This window comes from Lichenostomus cassidix, chromosome 2, assembly GCF_008360975.1.
Source record: "Lichenostomus cassidix isolate B80296 chromosome 2, HeHo_3.0, whole genome shotgun sequence".
NCBI classification, from domain to species: domain Eukaryota; kingdom Metazoa; phylum Chordata; class Aves; order Passeriformes; family Meliphagidae; genus Lichenostomus; species Lichenostomus cassidix.
In genome coordinates, this window is record NC_139482.1 from 35,588,381 (window position 1) to 35,606,234 (window position 17,854).

General features: G+C 36.3%; 1 protein-coding gene across 7 annotated transcripts in view; it reads right to left on the reverse strand.

Annotated features, from left to right (window-relative positions):
• TBC1D5 (TBC1 domain family member 5) overlaps window positions 1–17,854 on the reverse strand; it is a 313,036-nt gene that overhangs the window by 77,073 nt on the left and 218,109 nt on the right. For all 7 annotated transcript variants that reach the window (XM_085051059.1, XM_085051056.1, XM_085051058.1 and 4 more), the window contains one exon: window positions 3,290–3,432. In XM_085051059.1, coding sequence (XP_084907185.1) covers window positions 3,290–3,432 — 143 coding nt within the window. The remainder of the gene's footprint in view (window positions 1–3,289; window positions 3,433–17,854) is intronic.

The following is a 17,854-nucleotide window of genomic DNA, read 5'->3' on the forward strand; positions in this document are numbered from 1 at the left end:
TTTCTAGGGAAAGGAAGAGAGAAACTCCTCTACACAGAGAAAACAATCTTACTGTCCTTTTCTTAATATTGTAATTCAGTGCCCAGAGGAACATCCAATTCCTGTCTCCATTCTTCTTTAGAAGAGACTGACTGTTGGCCCAATAACCACTCCTGGATACAAGCAGCAATAATGGTGGAAAACCTGAAAACTCACTGTACTGTCCTCAACTAAGTCCCAATTTTCTGCTATGTGTTATTTCTTAGAAAGTTTAATGCTTTGTGTCACTGATCCTGTATCCAAATAACTTCCTAACCCTGGAAGGGTGGGACTGCTCCCCCCCTGCTGCTTTATACATGGCCATGTTCTCCTTAGAAGGCCCTAAATTGAGTTAAAGATAGACAAATGAACATCTTGCACTATAACAAAAATAACTGATCAGTTCCTCTAAGAAGAAGCTACGGCTTCTTTATTTCTCTCAAAATATTCACAGTGGTTTTAGAGATGAAAAACTAAATTTTGACAATGGACATACCTACTCCTCAAGTGGAAACAAGATAAAAAGACACTTTTTCTAATACTGATCAGTCCGCATTAGCTCCTGGTGCAATAATGGCATCAATTTGCTATGCAAAGTATAGACAGGTCTTCCAGATTTTTTCATTCTTGTCCTTCTCAGAAGGAAGTAGATAAAGTACATCTGTTTTTGCACCAAATCCTTCCCTCCATTCTGATTTAATCAACAACTGCATATATATTCACACTGGTGAAACAGAAGCAAATATTCATGGTTCTGATTTGACAGGTTAAAAAAAAAAAAGAAAGGTTTGCAGGAACTTTTCCAAAGAAACACAGGAAATAATTTATTAAAACTTACAGATACTCTGGTTCACAACCCTACACTTGGCTTGTGATGATTATCACTCCACAGACAAAGATCTGCTTGGACACAGATGTAAAACTGAACAGAGTAGTTTACAGAATGGCTGTGTACATGGTTATGTATCTGTAATCTCTAAAATATATAAGCAATAATCTGATAATCTAAATGTACCCTTCTCCACGAATAATATATTGTTCAAGCAACACAGGATTTCAAACTGAAAATAAAATTGAGAAATATAGCAGAAATAAGACTTTCTTAAAATCATGTCCTTGAGAACATCATAATAGAGCACAGAAAAAAAATTCATCAATTCTCAAACCAGCAACTTTCACCCATCCCCGAATGTGCTGTTATAAAAGAATCAGCATAATTTCTAAACTTTCAAATGCTTTGAGTACTGTATTATTATAACTGCTTATATTTGACATTTTTATAACATAATATCTTAGGAGCTTTATTATTGTTCTTATTGTTTTGAAGTTTCTAAACTAAAAATTTCCCGATGGTTTATTTAAATTAAAGATGATTATCACCATTGGATATTTTGAGCTTATGTTTCCTTTCCACAAATAAAGAGAAGCTTTTATAAACTTACTTTTATTTGAAAATGCTTTTGAAATTACTACAACACAACTTTGAGTTCTGTTCAAAGCTCAAATATTATCAGCAATAAAAAAAATGAGGAAAACCAGAAAATTTTCCTTTTACACATATATAATGCAAGTTTTTTAATGAAATCAAGAATGGTGGAAATTGTCATAGTTTGAGCTTGACTTTGGAAAAATATATTAAACTCTACAGTACTTATGACTTATTTTGCTTTACCATTCTATTATGCTTAGAGTGACTAACTATGTCCAGCTGTAGAACAAGAAGTCACTTATTACAGAAACAGTCAAAGTAGGAAGTATTAGCTGTCCTGATGAGATGACTTTGTCTCTCATTTGGGCAAACATACTCCACTGCAAAGCTGTTTACTACTCTGCCTACCAAGCCTGGGAAGTTCAGAGAAAAGAGGGAGACTGATTTCATACAAATGCCTAGAATACATTTTAGTTCACATTTTAGTTAACTCATACTGATACTTGTACCACAGCACCGCAGATCTAAAGGAGACAAACCCTGCACAACTTTCCACTCCCAAGAAGAGAGAGGCTTCTTACAAGCACAGTTCTAACGTGTTTTTCCTTTTAAAGATAAGCAATGACACAAAATAAAATACTGATGCTAAGAAAATTTCTTACGTGCTTCTTCAGTACATATCTCTACCAAAAATTTTAAGATTACTTCAGATTACTGCATACAGGCAAGCAAGATTTAGATTGCAAAATATAATGACTTGGAATCAGATCATTCAGAAACATCAGCATTAATTCTGAAACATTGATCAGAATTAAATGTCCACTTCTTTGAGAGGAATGAAAGGTAGTTCTGTATTCTGCATGTTTATTAAAAAGTAATTAAAAAACACATGAAGGCAGGCAGTGGAACAACATGTACGTGTAAAGTACCATGTTATATTTTCAAGACTGGGCCCTAAAATAGGAACCACAGATGTTGAAAACTTCCTGCGTCCTAGAATACAAAATTGTGTCAAATATGTGACCTTGTTATAATCTAAAGCTTACAGATGGTATATACTTAACTCTGAATAACTTGCTATAGAATTCATATACTTAATGACAGCCATACATCTTGCTGCAAAATGCATACTTTGTGTTGCATCAGTTGCATACAGAATTTTTTGCAGAATATGATAGGACACAAATAAATGCCTCGAATAATCACTACGGATCTTTCTCCTCCCATTCACAATTATATAAGATAACAACATTTTTGTGATTGTTTGTCACAACTGAATATTATTGGTCATCATTGAATTATAAGAACTTAGCTGTGCACAAATTGCAAGTGTACTAAACCAAACTAAAATAATTGATAATTTTTTTAAGATGCCACTCTTGCACAGAATAAACATATTCTGTAATTGCTACTAATTTTTGCGTTTCCTTCAAGATATCGCTTCAAAAATTGTGAGTCACTGTCTTGTGCATTTTCTCCTTTCTCACAGGAGAACTGCATAAAAACATTTTGAGTGTCACAGGGAAGCTTTACTCAATTCATGAGCTTGGTCGGAAGGTGGAGCTCTATACTTGCCTGTATCACTTAACAGCACATAAAATCTGCAACTCCATGTAAAAACACAGAACTACTCACAAAACAAACCTGCATTTAACTCCAAGATACAATTTGTTTCATAAATACAGCAGGCCATGTCTGATAATAAATAGCTCTTCTCCTAGTATTTGGAACAATTTTCAATATGTTAAAAGAGTCAGAATGAAATTTGGCATGCTTTAAGCTCTCCTTTCAAAGAATAGGTTTGCGTTCTTTTAGAAAAATTGTAAGATAGCTGATACTTACAGGCATCTCTGATATATAACAACATGGCCACAAAAATGTAGTCAACTAAATTCAGGGTGATACTGTCAGCAAATAGAGCATCCCAGACAACCAGAAGATCCTGAAGTGGGAATTCACGTCCAAACAGGAGCCTTACCCATCGCCTGAAAAAGAGGGAAAAGTTGTGATTTGTATTTCTCCATTTTACCAAGTATAGTAAAGTCAGGACACATACCCCAGGATCAACTACAGTCCTAAACATTTTACCAGAAAATTTTGCAAAGCATCAAGATCTGTGATAATGTTAACTAATAAACTAATCGTATTTGTGAAAATGCTACTGCATCTATATCAAAGAAATTACAAATTACAGACTTCTATACATTACAGGAGCTTCACTGACTAACAATATTGTGTGGGTGACCCTCGAAGGACAAAATATATCAATCCCATATACCATATATTTGAGCATTTAATGTGATAGTGGCCTAAGATGAAAGGGAGAAAATGTTATGCCAGAATGGCCTGGAACAGCAAAACCAGGAGGGTGAAGCCAGTGGTTTATGAGAAGCCCTGAAAGGCCCAATCAAATGAAAGTTCAGAAGCAGATGCCAAACAGCAACTAAAATGGACCAGGTCACAGTTACTGTGAAGGGGCTTCCTCCTTGTTATGGATGACAGTGTTTGCAGCCCCATGTAAAATATGCTGTGGATGCTATTTTCATTAAATCTAATTTAAATCTTTACCAGATTTAGTGATAATCTGCATGTAGACTATCCTGTTAATTCCTGTTCATCTCTGTGCTGTTTTCATACCTAGCAAAATGTGAAAATTTGTCATATTAAATGCAGTATTTGCTTGAGTCTGGAAGCTTGAGATGCAGTAGAGGAAAACTGTCTCTCTAGATTTCTCATTTCTAGTTCTGACTCGGTGACCTCAGGAAAGGTACTTCTCTTCCCTATTCCAGAACAGACCTACTAGCTTTGTATCCTTTTAGGTAGGATTATCTAAGGTCACATCTGAACGAGCTAAAGAATAGTTAGTAACATTAATCCTGAAATAGTTATTACGAAATGGACTTAAAAATAATGAATTACATTTTTAGCTGGGATATGCAAATAGCTACGCATGTGGAATCTGTTTATTCAGTGGCAAGAAAAGATTGATTGCAAATTTCTGCTAAGCAAATTAAGTCATTCTTTAAAACTCACAAAAATTTCTAAAAAGGCAACTAGAAATTTCTTGTTCAAGATTAGTTTCACTCATAAGAATTCAAGTTTAACCACTTTTGTTCCAGAACTCATTGTTGGTTTAAGGCATCTGGGGTTTTGTGCTTTTTTTCCTGATTCCAGTAATAAAGAAAATACTGGACAAGTGAATTCCAGCATGCCAGTCTAGCACAAGCTTTGAAAGTAGTAACAATCTGTACAAACAGAGAGCATCTTAAAAAAGGAAATTCAAAGGGACAGTTGTGAGTCAAAGTTTTGTTCACTAAATTTTATTCCCCATGCCACTGGAACCATATGTACAATCCACAAAAATATCCATGTACAGATTTAGAGATCACTACATAGAATCTTTTCCTTGCAAGATATGCTCCCTTTTAAAAGTGAAAATATGTGATTTCAAAAGACAGCATAATCTCATTCTCATATCAAGCATTTATGTTCTAAGGTCTTGTAACTTTTTATGCTAGCATAGTAATTACAGAAGTCCCAATATTGGCTACAACAAAAGAAAAAATCTGTATTTCCCTCTCTGATCAAACCCCTTTCCTATGAGGACTTATTTTGAGACCCCAGAAAAAGAAATCAGAACTGTTACACAAAAGCAAGGCTCAGCTAATGCATTTAATACCACATCTATTCTACCTAAGGGATTTTGCCATAGAGTGGCACATTACCCTGCACTGCCAAGCCTGCAGGAGACTATTATCCTATGGTGACACAAACATTACCCAAACTCTGCGTGAAGCCCATCACCTGCATCAGCAACTCCTCTCACCTGTAAAACCACAACTTTCAAGTTATACAAACTGTTAGGCAAGAAATCCCAGCTAAGCTTGAAGCATTTGAGCTGACTTTGCTTGCAACTACCCAGTCTCATTGAAAAGCTTTGCTAAGAGTCTAATACACTTCAAGAGAAAAAAATACACCATGGTGTAATGGGATTTGTTATTAGTCCTTTATTAGAAATCTCTTTTGCTTCTTTACTACTTCATTATGCAGTGTTAATCGTTTGTAGATGCAGGTTTTTTCTGCTCAAGCAGAAGTCATTTCTTTTTTTTCTCCTGCTTTTATATTTTCTCCTGGGAAAATTAAATCTCATTCCCCAGAGGTATCACGTTTCACAGATGCAGACTGCTGAAGAACAACTGGACTTCCTTTTGCAACCATAATATTGCTGTTAATTATTTGAACCTTCCCGTCTTAAAGGGAGTTAGCAATTCATACTGTTGTAAATGCATATATACTAACTGCTCTCTTATTTTTTTCAGCAACATTTAGCTCACAGCATCTATAAGCTGAGGACCCTACTGCCTATGAACCATGCTGCCATATGGCAGGACTTCACTCAGCTTTTATATTCATAAAAAAAAAAGATCTTCATTCCTTAACTAAAAGTCCACACTGAAAAGCTGTCTTTCAAACGAACACATTTTTATTGCTTTTACAAATATTTGCAGAAAATTTAACATACCCTTAATAACTTGGACACGATAAACCTTTTATTTCTGTTTCTTCCCCCCCCCATTTTTCTTCTCTTTTTTTTTTCCTTTGTTTTTTTTTTATTTTGTTTTATTTTTTTGTTTTTGTTGAGATGGCTGTCTGTGTTTTAATTATTGTTCTGTCCTCCTAATCTTGCCTTACATCTGTTACACCTGCAGACTGTGAGACTCACAATAGTATACCTTTTATCACATGTGGTAATACAATAATTCATATTTTACCAGGCACACTTAGTAATTAAAATCTACAAAAAAACCCCCAGATTCTTTAAAGCCATAATACACCAAGGTACTACTACCTACATTGTAGAATATGTAACCGTATCTTCCAGTTATGATTCCTATATAATTAAACCAATATTCTCAAGAGATCAGTAATTACTGGCAATAGATAATGATTCATTAATGACCTTACAATATAGGGAAAGCAGGAGAAAACTCTGTTCTAGTAAAGCCATTAAATAAAGCAATGATCCAGCTTTACCAGTTTTAACTAACACCACAACCATTTTGATTGAGATTTACAGGACAATTCTCCAAGCAACAGAATTTAAACTTATGTTACATGTTCCATATATTTCGTTGCTTATCTTCACAGTCTTCTTGGAAGACAGAGAATTCTTAAAAAAAAAAAATTAAACAAACCCAAGAAATGGTTACAAACGAGGCAAACCAAACAGTTAAGGAATGTTTATGAGGCCAAAATAACACAATGAAATCAGAAAGAGTAAGAAAAACTGTAACAACAGGAAAAGGGAAAGCATCACTCGGAAGCTAAATGACTTGATCTAGGACTTATAACTTGACAACAAGGTGCCTAAAAAATTCTGCTGTTAAGAGAATGTTTTCAGTCATTTATACATTTGCTAAACTCAATCTTCAGTACAATTTTCACTCCAAGCATCTGCTCAAGGCTTGATTTTTTTCATTCATTGATACTATTCATTAGAAAAAGGCTAAAAAAAATTCAGCTCGTGCTTAACTTAGTTTTTTCCTCAAGCATTTCACTAAGGTCTATAATCAAAACAACAAGGTCTCTGGTATTTTCCTTTTTACTGTGCATACAAAAAAAAAAGAAAAGCCCAAATTTGGTAATTCCTTGTTTGACCTAAACACAGCAGAGTGAATATTTCCACAGAGCATGTTCTGTTTCTTCCTAACTCTTGCCACCAGCCCAAGAATGCATCTGCCACCCCGTGCATCATCCCAGCTACACCATTCTTCCTGCACGGGAAATGGTGGAAGTTTGTATCATTCCCTGCAATGGCTGCTGCCACTTAGGGGACGTGGGGGCAGAGGATGCTGTTGCTCTGGTTTCCAATGCTTGCAAGACTCATTAGTTGGGGTCTTTCACAGAAAGGAGGGTCAGTAGGATTTTGCAGGATGTAATTGCATTTTCAGTGCAAGTTCTGCTGCTTTTTTTTTTTTTTAAATAAGAAAATTATTTAAATGGACTGTAAGTATTGAAAAGAACACCATCTTATCAAAACTAAGCACTTGGAAGCTGAGAAATGCCAAAATTAACATCAGTTGTTTACTAACTGAGAAAATGATATGTAAGCTCTGTCTCTTTAAACTTTGTCATGAATTATGTTCAAGCAAACATTTGTAGCCAGTGCAATTTACTATGTAAAGTCATGGTCAATAATTTAGGAGAAAGGGTAGACAGACTTGAGCTGTGATCTGCTTGTTCAAAAATAAGATGTGGAAAAAGGATGAGGAGCGACATTTGTATAACACTTTCAAAAGAACTTAAAATTATACAGAAGATGAAGACTTTAATAGTTCAATGCCAGCCAGAAAGCACAGCTCTGGGCAGCCTTGATGGCTGCACTATGATTTCAGGCTGTCTGTGTTTCTAACCTATGGACATGGGTGGGCTGCAGATGAGGAAGGCTGAGTACCACCCTGGCCATCCCCCTGCAGAGGCACCCAGGGGTAACAGGGGGGCTACTGCTGCTACAGCAGTGCTCATCAACACTTGCATGGATGAGCAGGGAATACATAGCAAAAGCACCCTCAAAACAAAACATTTGATTCCAGAAACTCTCCCCCATTTGATAGTTGCAAGCAGCAGTCAGAGGGGAGACAGGCAAGTTCAATCACAGGATGTGTATGGTAGTTCCCTTTCTTTTAGTGATGTGAAGGAGACCAATCAAGACAAGTCTTGGCAGCATTCCGGCTTAGACCTGCTATATAGCCCATATTTCTAGTGCTCCATCTCCTTCCTTAATAAATCTCATATTTATAAAAACTGCCATGGTTCAGGATTTTGTATGGTTCAGGATTTTGTACTGAATGTCTGAAACAGATTAATAAAACCTTCAAATGATACAACAGAGAGAAGGAAACATGCCTAAAGTATAATCACGACTTGTTCTTTCAGCTGCTCTTCTGTGAGGCTTTTGTGGAAGGGCAGTACTGCTTATGGTGCATTAGGAACTCTTAATGATCATGGATGAGAAGAGAGGCAAAACAGCTAAGTGTCACAATTAACAAAATGGCATTTTTAAGATAAACAAAACCTTATTAAAGTCCAGTATTTTGTCAGAACAGAAAGAAGCCTGTGAAATCCCTATAAAGCAAAAAAAACTAGTAAAAGAAGTTATGTGGGAAGCTCACCAGACTTTCAGGGATTTACAGAGACTTCTAATATGTTCAATTTAAACACTGAGATTTTTACACACGGCATACCCTCATATGCACACTACCCATAAATGATGTACAGTGTGATATTGTTACAGCATATGCTCCATTTTCTGCCTTAATCTACTTAACTTGTGAAGGGAATGAAAACAGACATCTTGCTAGAAGATGTGTTTACTTCCACCATAAATTCAAATGTTAATTCTGGATTTATTAGATAAAATTATGTGGCCTTTGTCATTTGAGAAGGCAGACAAGATGATCAGATTTTCTTTAGGCTGTAAAACATTTAAATATTATAGATTTCTACCACATTGTCTCCAGCAGTGTATACTGATTGTAAGAAAGTGTGTGTGATAAGGAGGGAGAAAGTATGTGCCAGCATCTAACACATCATTCAGCTTCTCCTTAGACTTAGAGATAACAGTGAGTATATAAAAAGATTCTTCTCTGCCTTATCTGTTTAAGTAATTTCAGACTTGTATGTGGAGTACCATTCTGCTAGGGAATGACATACATGCTTTAATGTGCCTGTGATCTAGGTGGGATTGTCCTGTCCTGGACTCCCAAAAAGGTTGTTCACTTCACTCAACTTCTCCTGTAGTGGCTGCATGAAGATTTGGTGGATCATTGCCCCAAATACAGGAATCATGGCCCTACTGCTGCGTGAATATATGGTTGGTTATTTGGTTTCCTTTTTCTGTTTCAAATTCTGTTTGGCTTTTGGTCACATCCATATAGCTTTAAGTTTTACATAGTTATATTAAAAACTTCTCAACTTTACAAAGTATGATATCCACAAGCTTTCTGCTCCACAGCTTAGACACTGGGGTCCTAATGCAAAGATAAAAATTACAGTGTTTGAAAGCAATTCAAATAAAAAAGAAACTAGACATTTACATTACAGATTATATGGGTTTCAAATCTACCATAAGCTTTCCTGTCAGAAAAGAAGCATTTAAAATTAAAAATAATGATAAGAAACACTCATTTATTAATATAAATCTACTCAAATTTAGGCTAAGTGATGAATAAGAATATTGCACATTGTTTACTTTGTTGCCTTCCTTCCATTTGGGAAAAAGGTTTTGATTTGCTCTATTGACATTTCCTCCTACTCTACATATCCTGAACTTTTTTATAGTAATTACCTTATCAAACACAGCCTAGTATACCTCTTTAGAAGAAATACCTTGAAATTCATTTTTACTAAAAAGTAACACAAGCATCTAGTTCTTGTGTGGATTAATTCCCTTCCCATTTGATTTCTTTCAGATTGCTGGCTAAGATTACTCAGTTTTGCATTTAAGAAAAATTCTTTGTGTTTTGGGAAAACTCTATGCGTTTCCTTATTAATGAAGGCTTTTCTTTCAAAAAATGAATTCCTAATAATTACCTTTCCTTCTTACTGTAATTTACCCTTCTCTGCAAAAGTACTTACTGCAGTTTTAAGCCAGACCAATTCTAATACATTTGCTTGCAGAAATGCACTTAAGGAAAAAAGCCAAACAAATGTCACTCCTATCCTCAAAGAGGTTAAGAAGGACCCAAGGAACTACAGGCTTGTCAGCCTCACCTTGATCTCTGCAAAGACGATGAAGCAGCTAATTCTGGAAACCATTTCCAGGCACATGAGACACAAGAAAATCATAAGGAGTAGTCAGCAACTGGCTTTTCTGTAACACTACAAATTTCAAAACCAGAGCTAGGAACTTGAATCAGTTTAGAAGATAAAATAGAAAGAAATTTCCTAATTTTCCAACAGGGCACAAGCAAGAACCTGGACCTTTAGGTGGAAATTTATACTGTAGATGTAACTTTAAGTGATCAGAGACTTGCACTGAATGTAGCTTTCAATTTAAGAAATTCCCTGCAGTAGGAGAAAAGTACACTGTTCAGTTTCTTTTTCATTCCTCTTAAACATTACAAGTTGTAATTGTTCAATTTTAGTATTTCAGAGACATAACACTTTATAAAGGCTTAGTAATTAACAGCTATTACAAGCACTGCATTGACACTGCCAGCCTGTGTTTGCAGCAAATACAACAATTGCTGGACTGTAACAACTTACCGACCATTTGTTAGTGTCAAGGGTGGATAAAAATGTACTCCAGTCGTCACCCACAGTGAGAATGATCACAATAAAATAGCTAACATACTTTCAGCCATTACTGATTTTTTCAAAGGACAGAAGTTCTAGACATTTGTCATGATTTTTTTAGAAAGGTGAGTCAAGTTGACAACATATAGTACAGATCAAAGCCAAGGCACATGTTTTTTCACTTTGGCCAAAACACAGAAGTTACAACATGAAGGATTTAGTTCTTACATCATGACTTATTTAGCAGTTATCTGGGCTAAACTGTGCTTTTATTCAAAGGAAAAAGACTGAAGAATATTGCTGCATTTCTGCAAAACAACTAAATTAAAAAAAGCTCAGGCAATGTTCAGATTTAAAGCGCAAGGTTCAGCCTGGTAAAATTATGGTGACAAACCAGAATGAAGACAGGGGAGTGCTCCATTATACTGGAAAAAAACCCTTTGAAGCCAATGATAAACACCCCTTCAGTGCACAGAGTATGGGACTTCATCTCATCTTCATCTTCACATTCTGTAAACCCTGAATATAATGACCAATATCTGCATTTGTAAGAGAAAAATGTAAGAACCTGAAGGTGTGCTGACTGAATTCTGACTGTTCTTTGCCCCCGTGCAATTAAAACCTACAGTCCTAAATACTGATGATGCATGTGCATTTTGTTTTGAAAATCACTGCAGAGTAGCAGAAACATTTTCTTTTTTTTTAACAAAAATAATTACAGGTGAATGATTTTAAACACTGTTTGCTGCAATAAACCTATTGAAACAAAAGAGGCACTTCTAAATTAGTGAAGTTCCTACTGATATCAGCCATTAGCAATTAGGAACTCCAGCCCCCCCTAACTTTTCCATCTTTAAACAGCAATGATTAAATTTGGTTTTAAAGTGGAGAAATTATATTAGAAAAACAACTCTCAGTGTTGCAATTAAAGCACAGTTCTTAAGAAGATAAAATAAATTTGCTAATAGCTTTATCCATTGATTCAAGATGTACACAGCAGGTTTAAAGGATATGATCCTTTTGTAGAATCTCTCTTTAAAAGAGCAGTCTATAATATTTTATTGTTCCATACTGTCAAATCTTCTATAGCGTTACTACATTTTCCTGTAGAATCCACTTGGGCAAGACTTAATCAAAAAGACATGTATTTTAAAACAAAAGGAAGAGAGATAATTTTGTTAATAGCTCTAAAGTAAACAAACAAGCACTGAAAAAATATTATGAAGTTTATAATCTATCTTTGAGACTTCCCTATCATAATTAAATAAAATGCTTTTTTCGGTCCATAAAAAATTGAAATCTGCAATTGAACCATTTTTCTGTTACCCTGTAGTGAAATGTAAAACCAAATGAACTATTTTTTCTGGTATGCCAAGTAAAACATTTAAAAAAATTCTGGAGATTTCACTTCTTTTAAATTCTTCAGAAGCTATGTGACTATGTCCAGCAATGGAACTGCTGCACTTTACCAACAAGACAACATGTCTGTTGTGAATGTACAATTAGCTTACCAATCCACATTAGTCTTTTTTCCTCTCTAATCCTGCTTTGTCATCACAGGTGTTTTTTGGTGTAACAGAAAATTCAGCTGATAGCAAAGACATTTTTAGGTTTTCATGGATTCCCTCTTTTTAATAATTGGTCAGTAGTAGGTCAAAATTACTCTTTTCTTTTTACAGGAACTTGCTATCAGACAAGACCAAGCTGCATAGGACCAATGAAGCTTTTAAATGACCCCATAATTGCTTGTATTATCAATTTATTAAGTTTTGTTATTTGTTTGTGTTTTCATCACAAGAAACTTACTGGGAGACCAAATATTAGTAGGATTATATGAGACAGAACCTTTTATGCATTGTTAGTTTGATTTTTACCAAGTTTATTCTGTCATTTTACTGGAAAAAAAAGGTGTGGGAAAAGCTTGCAATATTTTTCTTACAGATGTAGAATTTTGTCTCAATCAATTGGGAATCAGTGAATTCAACCAAATTTAGCCTGGGAGCTGGTGCAAGGATTTATGAGTATTTGGAATCATACAAATTAAGGAACATGTATTAACCTTCCCACTTCTGCCTCAGAAGGTGTTAGATTTATGGTGAGCTGGCTACATTTTTCAGAGATATTAACCAGTCAGCTAAATAATCTTAATGAAAGAAAATGTCACGTGGGGAGTTGTTGAGTTCCCCATCCTAGACCAGAAGGAGGGACAGCCATGGACTGTAACCAGGACATGGACAGAATACAAGAAAGCTTTTAACAGCTCCCATGTAACTCTACCTGGAACCATTTGTGGAACCTAAATATTATATTGTGAAATGCCTCTTTTATTCCACAGGATGTGGGCCTGGTGGAAGGATGTGTTTGCATGAGAATCTTTTTTTGTATTTTGCACAAGACCTTTTTACTCACAGATAGCCTAGTTGAAGGTGCGAGTAGTCACTCTAATTTTTTGTGTTTGTAATAGCGTTAATACTAACAAAGATGATTTTAACACCCTGTGATTATTCTCCTGATGCCTGCTGTTGTATTTTCATTTTGGTGATTGCATTGTATTTCGTATGTTGCTCATACTATCCGGGGGCTTTCCACCAAACCACTGCACGTGATCCACAGCACTGCAACAGAGAGTGTAAAACTACCCCCCAGGGGAGGTACCTGGGAGCTCCCACCTGAACCTGATTGTGTCTTAACTCACTGAACTCCACATTTGGTGGGCTTCCCCCACCCCTGATGGAGGAAGGCTTCAACTATCACCTTGACTAACAGGATGCTGGATCCATGAGTGGGGATGTCTTCTCTCCACTAACTGCTCTTATCCCTTCTCCATCTTTTCCTTATGTATTTCCTTAAGTGATATCTTTATACTTTTATATAGATAAAAAGTACAAGATAATTTCTATAGATAATAACCAAAATGACTCCATACCTCCCTTCCATTGCAACCAACTAGTTCTAAAAGAAATCAGCATTTTATATATATATATGTATATATAAACACCAGTCATTCACTGTCCTTTCACTCTAATCCACCCCAAGAGATCTATTAAGAGGAAACTCAGTTACCCTCACCTTGAGAGGTGGGTTGTAACACATGGTAAAATTAAGGATGGCAATATATCAAAGAATATGAATTATAGAGTAAACTGGTAACTTTAAGCTAATTAAATTATATATCAGATTGCCTCCTTTACCTCATAAAAATGCATGAATATATGTCAAACATTTCTGAAGTAAAAGGACATGGCCTTTACAGAGTGATAATCTTTCAGTTGGGCTTATAGCAGAAGAAATTGAAATTGTGATAATTTGATATGAAGAAAATAAAAATCTTGTTATTTGGCATTCATACTCAGAATCAAACAGGCATCAGTAATGAAGATTATTAACTTCTACAAAATCTTATGAAACATACCTTTCGCAGAAGCCTTATTTCAGTATTTGGAAAATTCCTCCTAATTATGCTGAATATGGACACAGCTAAAACTAGACTACCACAGATAAATAAAACCCTTTCCAATAAACTAGTAAGAAAAATGTGTAGAGATACTAGGATACCAAAACAGATGCAAAACCTCACTTGGTACTTTCCCCCTGAGAGTCACAATTAAACAGCAATAAACCCAAAATGGACAGAATTCCTACCTACCACCAAAACTGGGGCCTTCTTTCTGCAAAACTCCTTATAATTAAGCATATAGTATTGCAAAATCTCTTTGTGGAACTCTACTCCAAAGAAGAAATTTATTTATTTTTTAAAATGAGAAGATTTATATCATCACTGAATTCAATATTACATCTACTGTATGCTCTAAAACTAAATTAAGAAGCTGTTCAGAGGCCATACATGCAGCAGTCCATTTCAATCTATTAGTCTGGCTAAATGCCTTCATATATCCAGTGAAAGGACTCATCATCATCAATCTGCCAGTTTTAGTGACCAGTCAACTACATGTTGATGCATGCACTGAGGAAACACAAGGGTTTCCTCCCTGCTGTCGTCCTCCTGAACGAATCAAGGGAGGCTGCTTTAATAGGTAGCTCACAATGATGATTTAGCTGCTTAGTGTAAATAACAGTGTTACAATCATCACTTTATTTATAACCTTAGTTCAAAGGCAGAATATATGTCTGGAGCCCAATTCCATTATTAAGCAGGGTAAGGCGAAGAAGAGTTAACTTGTTTTGCCTGCTAAGTTAATCACACCACTGTTATCCAGAGTCTTGCTTTCATTTAAACTGTTAAGCAAGAAAATGCACACTTTCAATTTGTTTTATCTTTTCTGTAAGTACAGGGACATGAGCTTCAACTTTTGTGAAACAAAAGTACCTCTGACTGGCTAAGTTTTGCGTTGTGTAGCTGCAGCCTTATGGGAATTCCTCATCTTTTCAGAGATGAACAAGGGCTTAGTGGTCTCATTTAGTTACCTATGTGCCCCTGAAGAAGCCCTGCTAGCAATAAAACACTCTGGTGGCAAACAGCTAATTCATTAATTAACCACAGTATCTGCTGGAAAGGAAAGCACTAAACAAGGCTGCAGAGAAAGTGCAATTGTGGTTGTTCCAGGTCCCTGTCTGCAGTATGTGCGGCAGAGGCAAGCAATGCCTATGCTGTTTCTAATTATTCCAATTATCATGGCACACTATGAAAACTTGATTAATAACACTGAAGATATTGTTGTGGCAATTAGCCATATGGTTGTGGGACTTTATTCTGTCACGATTTAGCCATTAGCATCTACTTATGTTTGTCAGAACAGAGCATCCGTGACAAGTTGGAGTTCCGCTCACCTTGCCGAGTCCCTGGTGAGCAACACCAGAGAAATGTTTATTCCTGGGAGCCCCGTGCCTGAGTAAATTTTTCATGTGGCATCCGGTCTGACTGGGGACAAATGTCAAGTAGCTTACGCGACGACCCATCAAGCCAGGCTCCCTCTGCAAAAGGCGCCTCGCGAGTGGCTTGTCAGGGCAGACTGCTTTCAGGGGAGGATTTGACCAGTGAAATTAGTGTCAAATGTCTCGTATTCAATGTTTTCAGTGGTTAACTGTTCAGACAGCATGCACCTACCCTTATTTAGATGTGATGAAATGCTCTATTATGACTTTATACACCTATGAGTTACATATTACCATGTGCTTGAAATGTATAGCTCCAAGCAGAGGGACTGTGGGGCAGCACTCCTGTCAGGTTGGTCAGCTGAACCGACAGCTATGGAAGCTGACAATTTTTATGAGCCACCTTTTTAAAGCACGAAGTATATGCTACAAAACAACACTGATTCTAAGTAATGTTTATTTTGTGGTCAGAAAAACTGCTCATCTCTAGAAGTTTGTCTCTAAGACACAAGTGGAAGCTTTAAAAAATGCATTAATAACGGAAGGCTGCCTTGCTTTTCTCCTGAAAACACAGCAGTAGTCTCACCGCTTCTCCAACACTTCTTGCAGATCAGCTAACACAAATGTGTTTCTGTCAGCACATCACTCAAAATCAAAATGTTTGCAATCAAAGACAAGTCCAAACTTGTCTAGCTGTCCACAGTTATGAATCAACAAGTTAGTCCTTATTAAAAGGAGTAGGAAGCACTCAGGAAAGCATCTTGCTGCACAGGGATGCCATGTATACAGCTGATGAAAGTGTGCTTACATATTTCGGACATGAGAGGAAGCAGCAATAACCCAAGATCATAGAAATAACCATAAAATGACACTGAAAGAAGTTTTTTAAGAAGTGCAGAACTTTTAGAAGAGCAACAGTATTGTAGACATTCACCAGCTACTGTTAAAAAGAACAGTAAGAATTGCTATTTTTCCTCTATTTCTTTTTCTCTATTTTTTCAATATCTCTACCCGAACAGTAGCTTTCCTTTTATAGTCACTATCTTCCATCTGTATAGATCTTTCACATACTGTTCGGAGACAGAGACATCGTTTAAAACCATAAAAGTAATTGCAAAGAAATAAAAATAGACAGAGGACTGTGAGCAGGTGTAATATTTTTAACTAAATTTAACTCATTATTTAATGACAAGAATTTAATTGACAAGACATCTGGGCATAAAACTTGCTGACAAACGTCCACATAAGAAACCAGGAACAATGTGCACATCTCACTTAGCTCACTACAAATAGGGCTATATCAGCAAAATAAAGTTATTGACAAAAGGGAGGGACTGGATCTGCTTCTCATCAGATGTACCAACTTTAATGGAGAGCTAGTTTTAAAACTGAAAAAAAAATAGCAAAATCTTTTTTTCCATTTATGCCCTTTGATTGAGATGATAGAGTTTGTTTTAAAATAACAGTGTTTGTGGAATATTATATACTGACTGTCCTAGAAATCCCATCTGTGCACATAGACATTCATATGTGGAGGGGGTTTGGGTGTAAAGGAGGTAAATAATTAGAAGAGGAAAACAAGCAGAGAAATACATACTGTGCAGGAAAGAAAGAAAGAAAGAAGAGATGGAGGATACGCAAAAGGTAATAGAAGATGTATCTGGAAAGGAAGTATCACTGGGGATATTTTTCATAGGAGCTGTAGAGACCAAGTCATACAACCTAAGGGGTAGTTTGGATGCAATTTGGACACTGGGCTCTGCCCCACGCTGGTGCCAAGGATTTCTATCTCCTTATCCACAGTGGGTGCTGGTAGGAGGTGAAAGCAGCAGCATGTGGCCTTGCTCAAAGCTGAACTGACTGTTCTCTCCAAAGGTGTCTGCAGAACTCCACCCCTGCCCACCACATGGGTTCTGAGACAGAGAGAGAAGACCCTGCAGCTGGAGATGTATCCTTGCAGAGGGAGCAGAGCTGCTCCTCCTGCAGGGCTGCTGCTCCCTCGGGATATGTTCTGCTCTTTGACAAGATGGAAACCTGCTTTCTACTTTGCAGGCCATTACAAAAATACAATTGTAATTACAGTGAGACTACTGACTATAGAGCCTGATGATTAAGATGATATATCTGTTTTTTTACTTGCTAACCAACCACAAATTTTGGACACAGTTTAGTTGACAGTGCTATATTTTCAGCTAGTACAGTTACTCAGTATTTAGAGCAAACTACAAAGATGAAAGAAGAGTTTAAAATGGTGCTATCCACATGCAAGGTCAACTC